Genomic DNA, 9,110 nt, shown 5'->3' with positions numbered 1-9,110 from the left:
TCACAATCTTCTCTGCCATTTGTTGTTGTGCGCCTTCAAGTCATTTCTGACTTATAGCGACACAAATGCAGGCAAGATTTGTTCAGATGGGGTTTGCCATGGCCTTCCCCTGAGGCTGAGAGTGTGTGACTTGCCCAAGGTCACCCAGTGTGTCTCATGGCCAAGCTGGGAATTGAACCCTGGTCTCCATATAGTCCAGCACTCAAACCATTACCTCACACTGGTTCTCCTTCTCCCCCATGTTGTTTGTTTATTTGTGTGCCTTCAAGTCATTTCCGACTTCCATGTACATCTAGATATGCAATGTGCAATGGGGTTACAAACTACAAATCCCAGGACTCCACAGTATGAAACCTTGGCTGTTTATTTGTGACCCTTGGGTGTATCTATCATGGGGTTTTCTTGGCAAGATTTGTTCCGAGGAGAGAGTATGACTTGCCCAAGGTCACCCAGTGGGTTTCCAGGGCAGGGCAGAGATTCGAACTCCATTCTCCAGGGTTGTAGTCCAATGCTCAAACCACTCCAAAATAGTAAGGGTGAACCTGCACTGCAGAAACAATGCAGTTTGGCACCCCTTTACTCCCATGACTCATTGCTATGAGCCATATTGTAATACAGAACTGGGAAAATGAACTTTCTTGGATGACAGCTCCCAGAATCAGCATGTTCTATGGCCTCTTATGACCAGGGGATTCTGGTAGCCATAGTCCATAAAAAGTAACGTTTCCGAGCAGCAAATTTCCACAGCTGCATCTTGCGCTGCTGAAACAATGCAGTCTGCGCCCACCTTAACTGCTACAGCTCAATATTATACAGTGCTGGGATGTGTAGTTTTCTGAGACAGCGAGCCTTCTCTATCAGAGAGCTCTGATGCCACAGCAAACTACATATCCTAGGATTCCCTAGCATGGGGCCATGCCAGTTCAAGTGGGGTCAAAACTGCATCATGTCTTACAGTGCAGATGCAGCCTAAGATTTAAGGTTCCTTGAGTTCCTCTTGAGTCACAACAAAGGAACGAACTACGGGGGGGATTGTCTTTCCTCTTTTCCCCCTATTTAATTAGTTGAAGGGCTGGCTTATGTCATCCAGTTTTATTACCTCCTTTTAAAAACTTAATGTCTTGGACTGAGCAAGGAGGGGCGGTTGTCATGAGCCTCTCTCCCCCCATGTACTGCCTTGATCAATCAAGATAAGGGAGCTTAAAAGAAGGAGAAGAAAGAAGAAAGGTTTCAAAAATAAACACTTTGGGAAAGACAGACAGAAGCAAACATAGTTTGGATACAGGTCCGAACCCAGCTGTGCAAGATAGGGATGTTGATGTTGCTGGGAATGGCAAGAACAGTTGCAATTGCATATTGCTATTATGTGCCTTGTTTCGGATTTATGGCAACCCTAAGGAGACCCTATTGCAGGTTTTCTGGGGCTGAGAGTGTGTGACTCGCCTAAGGTCATCCAATGGGTTTCCACTGCCGAACAAGGAATCAAACCCTGCAACATCTCACAGATGAAAACCAGAACATATGTGGTCCAGCAACATCAAAGTGAGATCAAGATGGCAAAAGTCTTTAATGAGGAAGAGCAGACAAGCTATTAGAGGCTGCAGCCGTTTGCTTTTGCATGAAGAGGGTCTCATAAACTGTCTAGTTGGAAGGGAACCGAAAGGCCATCTATTCTAACCCTCTTTTCAATCCAGGAAGTCTACAGTTAAACCAACCCTGAGAGGTGGCCACCAAACCTCTGCTTAAAGACCCATAACATGTGGGTAGAATTTGTCACTACATTTCTTCTCGGAGGAAGCAACAACAAGTCATTCTAGCCATTTTCTTCCTGCTGCAAGAAAAGTGTTTGAAAAACTGTTTTTGAAGCCTATCCACAATTCGGCACTTGTTCTGCCCAAAATGTGTATGTGGTTGTTTTGTACGTCTGCTCAAGAAATGTAGAGATACTTTTTTCTGGGTAGAAAAATTTTCAATGCTGTATAAAATTACCTTTAGTCTATGCATATAAGGTGTGTATGGAGCATACATGAATTTTGTGTTTAGACTTAGGGCGAACCTAAGGCAAACCTATCACAGGGTCATCTTGGCAGGTTTCTTCAGAGGAGGGTTGCCATTGCCATTGTCTGAGGCTGAGAGACTGTGACTTGTCCAAGGGTTTCATGGCTCTGTGGGGATTCGAACCCTGCTGTCCAGAGTCATAGTTTAACTCTCAAACCACTACACCATGCTGGCTTGGTATATGCAAATACAGGGATGGATACCCTTCTCCTGGCTTTGCCGCAGCGGCTGAGGCCTCCTCATGGGGAGACTTGTGCCACCAGAGCGAAGGAGAGGGCCAAACATGTCCTTTTGGCCACTGGTGCCCCAACTGCACTGAGTGACACCAGGGATGGGGAATGGCACTGCCATTTAGCGCCACGTGGGGTGGCTCCCCTAGACCCTTCATGCCCCAGTGAGTGGTCATGAGGGAATGCGGGAATAGGGAGAAATGGGTCACTTTCAGAAAATGGGGAAACTCTGGTCAGTTTCATTAAACTGGGGAACATGGGCCAATTTCTGAAAATGCAAGAAATAGGTCATCTTTAGAAAATGGCTGAACTTGGGTCATTTTTCAGAAAATGGGGGGACTTTCATCAGTTTCATAAAATGGAGTTCTTGGGTTACTTTAATAAATGTTGGAACTTGAGTCGGTTTCAGAAAACGGGGAAAAAAACAGGTAAATTTTGGAAAATGAGGGATTTGGGTCAGTTTTGGGAAATGAGGGGAATTGGGTCCATTTCAGGCAGTATCCATTTTGACAAATGGGGGGACTTGGGTCAATTCCAGATAACGCAAGGACTTAGGCCAGTTTTAGAAAAGGGGGGAACTTGGGTCAGTTTCAGAAGGTGAGGGGACTTGGGGGGCAGTTTTTAAAGATGTGGGGATTTTGGTCACTTTCTAAAACTGGCGGCCGGAACTTTGGTCAGCTCTTAGAAAATGGGAAGGAACTTGGTGTCAGTTTCCTAAAATGGGGGGGGGGACTTGGGGTCCGTTTTAGAAAAATGCGGGGGGGGGGACGGTTGTGTGTTTCCTAAATGGGGGGAGCTTGAGCTTAGGTCGGTTTCAGCAAATGATTGGGGAGACCGGGTCAATTTCAGAAACAATGGGGACAACTCCGGTCCATTTCTTAAAAGGGGGGGGTCAGGTGTGTTTGTGTGTGGTGTGTGTGTGTGTGTGTGCTTATATATATATAGGAGGGGGCAATTGGAGTCATTTTTCCCCAAATGGGGAGAGTCTGACCCCTGTTTTCCCAAAGAGAGGGAAGCCTTGGCTGGAGTTTCTAAAGATGGGGGTCTTGGTGGATTTTGGGGGTAAAAGGGAGGGATGGGAGGAGAAGTCCTGAGTCAAAGTTTGGGAGGAGAGAGGGAAGGACTTTTTTGGGGGGGAGAAGAGAGAAGGAAGGGCCTCTGTCCCATAAGCCAGGGAGGGAAAGTTTAGGGTTTCTCTCTCTCTCTGTCTCTCTCTCTCTCTTTCTTTCCCCCTCCCTCCTTCTTCCAGACGTCAACACGAGGCGGACCGAGAAGAGATCTCTCTCTCTCTCTTTCTTTTCTCTCTTTCTCATTCTCTCTTTCCTTTGGGGAAAAAAGGAAAGGGAGGAGAGCAGAGGAAGAAGGAAAGAGAAGTGGAGAAGTTTTCTTTTTGGGGGGAGAGCCAAGGGAAGGAAGGAAGGATCCGGGTCGTGATTTTAAAGGGGGGGGGGGGTGCTGGTCTCCTCTTCTCTTTTGGGGGGGTCTCTCTGTTTTCCTTTTGGAGCCTGGGGAGGGGGTTTCTGGGCTGCGATGATGGAAGCGGTGGCGGCTTCCTACGGGATGGAGAAGCCCTACGGCCCCAACGCGGCTCGCCTCCTGGAGCCCCCTCCGCTGGCGGCGGCGCCGGACTCGAACCCACAGTCGGCCAGGAAGAACTTCAGCGTCAGCCACCTCTTGGACCTGGAGGAAGTGGCGGCCGCCGGGGGGCTCAACGGGGCAGCCGAGGCCGGGCCCGAAGGCAGGGAAGGCAGCGGCCCCGGAGGACAGGACCAGTCCGGCGCCAGCAGCGGCAGCGAAGGAGGAGCTGGAGCAGCCGGAGCCTTGAGGGAAGGTAAGCAGCAGCAGAGCGCGGAGGGAAGGCAAGCACGGACCCCGCAAGCAGAAGACTAGGTCTGCGCCCGAGGAGGAGGAGCAGCGCTTTGGCATCGCTTTCGCCCTTCTCTGGCTCAAAGGCTATGGAATTCTGGGAGTTGGAGTTTGTTGTGGGCCCCACAACAAACTCCAACTCCCAGAATTCCATAGCCTTTGAGCCAGAAAAAGAGTGAAAGCGCTGCCAAACCAGGTTATTTCTCCAGTGTGGATGCAGACTTCAGTCTACTTCCTCAGATGCATTTCCCCTCAGATGCATTTCCTAGACTTCAGTCTACTTCCTCAGATGCATTTCCCTAGACTTCAGTTTATTTCCTCAGATGCATTTCCTAGACTTTAGTCTACTTCCTAGGATGCATTTCCTAGACTTCAGCCTACTTTCCTGAAATGCATTTCCTAGACTTCAGTCTATTTCCTCAGATGCATTTCCTAGACCTCAGTTTACTTCCTCAGATGCATTTCCCCTCAGTTGCATTATTTCTTAGACTTCACTCTGCTTCCTCAGATTCATTTCCTAAAGTTTAATCTGCTTCCTCAAATGCATTTCTCCTCAGATGCATTTCCTAGACTTCAGTCTACTTTCTCACATGCATCTGAGGAAGAAGACTGAAGCCTAGGAAAGCTCCTGCTGCCAATTTCTTTCTTTCAGTTCATCCCAAAGGAGCTACAAGATCTCTCTACGTACTAAGGATTATTATTATTATTATTATTATTATTTAGAAACAAAATATCTCTTTTTATTTCATGTTCAACAAGTTATCACTGATAACTTCTACAGGTGTAGAAATGAGGGAGAAATAAGTGTAAGAAGTGGAGAGATGAAGGGAAAATAAGTGTAGAAGGAATAGAAAGAAGGGAGGTATAGAAAGAAGGGAGAAAGAAGTGCAGAAGTGCAGAAATAAGGGAATTCTAAAAAGAAGGGAGAAATAAGTGTAGAAGGTAGAGAAATGAGCGAGGAATAAAGTGTAGAAGGAACAGAAATGAAGGAGGTGTAGAAATAAGTGAGAAATAAGTGCAAAAGGCATAGAAATAAGGGAGATGGAGAAATGAGTGCGAAATAAGTGTAGAAGGTGGAGAAATGAAGGAGGTATGGAAATAAGGCAGATTGACGCTGCCTTAAAAATGGGTACCTTGCTTATGGAGAGACAGTGTGGTGTAGTGGTTTGAGTCTTAAACTAGGGTTGCCTCTACACTGTAGAAATAATGTAGTTTGACACCGCTTTAAGTGTCCTAGCTGCCTCCTATGGAATCCTGGGATTTGTAGTTTTCCAGAGTCTTGGGGCCTGACAAAGCGACAAGTCCCTGGCCTCTGTAGGATGGAGCCATGGCAGTTTAAAGTGGTGTCAGTGGTTTCCCAAACTTTGGTCCTCCAGGTGCTTTGGACTCCAGCTCCCAAAATTCTTGACTGTTGGCCAAGATGTATGGGGCATCTGGGAGCTGAAGTCCAAAACACCTGGAGGACCAAAGTTTGGGAATCATTGATGTAAGAGGAACCAATTTTATGTCCATACACACTTTTCACCTTCATGAGGTCCAGGGTTATTAGAAGGAGGATGGAAATAGGAAGGTGATTCCCAAACTTTGGTCCTCCAGGTGCTTTGGACTACAACTCCCAGCAGCCACGGCCAGCTTGGTTAACAGTCAGGAGTTCTGGGCGGTGAAGTCCAAAACATCTGGAGGACCACTGCTTTAGTCATGAGGACTAGGAGGAGGGTTTTTAAAAAGGAGATGTGTGGGCCATCTGAAATGGGCTGGTTTCTTTTAATAGGATCTCCTCCTTCCTGAGATTAATGGGGATGAAGATGAAGATGGTGATAAAAAGGAGAGGAAGGAGGGGGCAAAGAGTCTTGTGGCGCCTGTAAGTGACAGATTTATCTGGGCCTGGGCTTTCTTCTTCCTGAGATTAATGAGGAGGGCGATGAAAAGAAAAGGATGGAAGGAAGGAAAGAAAGAAAGAGAGGAGCCTTGTAGTTACCTTTCGGAGTAAGAGCATGAGCTTCATCCTTCTTGAGGACTAGAGTAATGGTGAGGTTGATAAAAGGAATGGAAGGATGGAAGGAAGAAAGGACGGACGGAAGGAAGGAAGGAAGGAAGGAAGGAAGGAAGGAAGGAAGGAAAGAAGAACCTTTCGAAGACTTTAAAGAATTGAAACTTGTCTTGAGCTCCAGCTGCCCTTGTCCTGTGCGAAACTAACTTCTCCTTTCGTAGCGGTTTATCACACTGCAGCTACTTTCGGCATTAAAGAGAGATTAAAGTGCGCTTGAAGCATCCCGCAAATAAAGCGAGAACGGCGAGTAATTGCGCGAACGGTGATCACACAAAGTGATATCAGAAAGGCGTTGTTGCTGGAATCCCGAAAGTAACAAGAGGCGCATTGATGCCTCTTTGTGGCCACTTTAATGGCAGGTTTTGGGCAACGCCGTGTGAAATCGTTTCGCGTAATTACGCAATATTCACGGGATAAACTCCTGATCGCCTTTGTGGGATAAACTCCTTAGGGATAAAAACGCTGGATGTCTCAGGGGTGCTCTTACATATGGAACAATTTTTTTCGGGTCAGACGTGCAAAATTGTACTCCGATGAAAGACGGTTGCTTTTAGATGGAGTTATCAGAGAATGAATTTGCTTCGTTGTAAGATAGAAGATGATCATTAGGAAAAGAAAAGGAGGGTGTCGGTGGGGGAAACCCAGGAGCCTTGTTTGTATTACCTTTAAGATGACTAGATTTATTGTAGATGCAAAAAAAGAGGTGATCTTGGGGAAACTGGGGGAACTTTGGCCTTTGGGGAGAAGTCAAGGATGGACATTTATCATCATTACGAGAAAATTAAGATTTTGGAAGGCCTTTTTGCTGTTAGCGAGGAAGCAAAAGCAACTACTCTCTGGCCAAAGCTAACTTGGGAATCTGCAAAATTTCAACGTTTGGTTTCCTAAAGCAAAACCAAACAAATAAAACCCCCTAATACTAATACCATATTAATATGGAGCACATTGTTGTTGTTGTTGTCATCGTCATTTTGTATCCCACCTTCCTCCTCATACATGGAGCCAAGGCAGCCTATTTAAACAGTAGAAATTCAAAACGGTATTAATGCCATATTAATATATAGTATATTAATAATACACTATATTATTATTATTAGCAGTAGTCTTGTTATTGTTATTTATTAATATTTCTTTATAGAGCGCTATAAAGTTTACACAGCGCTTTATATAGTAAGGGATAAATAAAATAAGAATGGGCATACAATCTAAAACAACAGCATTACATGGTTAAAACGTCTCTGAAATAATACTAACTAGTATACAATAAAGACAAAGTAAGTAGCAGATTCTTCTTTTTATCACTAGCAGATATTAATATATGTTGTTGTTGTTGTTGTTGTTATTGCTGCTGCTGTTATTTTATATCCCACTTTTCTCCTGAGATACAGTTGAGGCGACTAACAGCATATTTAAACAATACAAATTTAAAACAGTATTAATACTATATATTATATAGTACTGTATTATATAATTATATTAATTATATTATATATTACATAGTATTATATAATGAATTATATTAATATTATATATTTTATATAATTATATATATATATATATATATATATATATATATAATATGGTATAGTATATATACTATACTATATATATAGTATATAAATAATACACAGAATAATACCATATTAATGATATAGTATATAATAATACTAATGCATCAATAAGGTTAATATTAATACTATTCATACCTATTATTATTATTATTATTATTATTATTATTATTATTATTATTATTATGTGTTGGTGCTTATCATCGGTCACTTTGTGTACAGTCTGAAACCGAGCAGCATCTTGGTACATGCATTTCACAATAGCCTTTCCATGCCATATGCACATCGCCAGTGTTTTTGTTTAATGGGAATGTGGCCCCACTCTGGGAAACTTAACAGTCCCCCCTGGCATCAACATTGCACCCTGGGTTTCAGATATGGCATTGGTAGGAAGAGGAAATATAACTCAGACTTTAGGAATCTGGGGCCCGTCTTTCATGTGGGAAGGGATCCTGCGCATGACAGCAACTCCCTCCCCAGCAGCAAACTGCCCTTCTTATGTTCAGTTCTTATTCATTTCAAAAGGAGCCAGGAATAATCCTCTATAGCAGTGGTTCTCAAGCTTCCTAATGCCGTGACCCTTTAATACAATTCCTCATGTTGTGGTGACCCCCGACCATAAAATTGCGGTGTCTCGGTACCTAAGACCATTGGAAATATGTGTTTTCTGATGGTCTTAGGCGACCCCTGTGAAAGGATTGTGACCCACAGGTTGAGAACCACTGCTCTATAGGAATCAGGCTCTTCTTTGGGTCTGTGCTGATTTCTATAGTCATAATCCCTAATTTTGCTTAATTTTAAGCCACTGTCATCCTCTGTATGTCATTTGAATATTTTCCCATTCCCTTTTCGCATTTGTTGCAAATCTAGGGAAAGTCAGGTTTGGGATGGGAGATGCTTGTTGATCTCCTTGAGACTCAGGAGACAGAATCCCTTATGATCCACCTTTTTAAAGTCCACAGTGGGCTCTTGTTATCCGCTGGGGTTTCGTTCCAGGATCCCCCGTGGATAACAAAATCCGTGGATGCTCCAGTCCCATTAAATACAATGACACAGCAAAATGGTATCCCTTCTATCAAATGGCAAAATCAAGCTTTGCTATTTGGAATTTATACTTTGTTTTGAATATTTTCAAGCCATGGATGCTTGGATCTGTGGATAAAAAATCTGTGGATAAGGAGGGCCAACTGTATTTTGTGCATGAGAAAGTACCCTCTAATATTAGCAACAGTGTCCTCCAAACCGAGGCTGGCAGAATAAATGACAAGCATGGATACCGTGCCACAAATATCAAGAGGCGGAGGACTCAGATGGAGTATTATTTATTTGTCTTTAAAT

General features: G+C 43.9%; 1 protein-coding gene across 1 annotated transcript in view; it reads left to right on the top strand.

Moving 5' to 3' along the window:
* The first annotated feature begins 3,803 nt into the window (after nt 1-3,803).
* PRRX2 (paired related homeobox 2) overlaps nt 3,804-9,110 on the top strand; it is a 96,347-nt gene continuing 91,040 nt past the window's right edge. The window contains exon 1 of the mRNA XM_042479627.1: nt 3,804-4,119. Coding sequence (XP_042335561.1) covers nt 3,819-4,119 — 301 coding nt within the window. The 5' untranslated portion in view covers nt 3,804-3,818. The remainder of the gene's footprint in view (nt 4,120-9,110) is intronic.

This window comes from Sceloporus undulatus, chromosome 7 (assembly GCF_019175285.1).
Source record: "Sceloporus undulatus isolate JIND9_A2432 ecotype Alabama chromosome 7, SceUnd_v1.1, whole genome shotgun sequence".
Taxonomy (NCBI): Eukaryota; Metazoa; Chordata; class Lepidosauria; order Squamata; family Phrynosomatidae; genus Sceloporus; species Sceloporus undulatus.
This window is presented reverse-complemented; position numbering and strand designations above follow the sequence as displayed.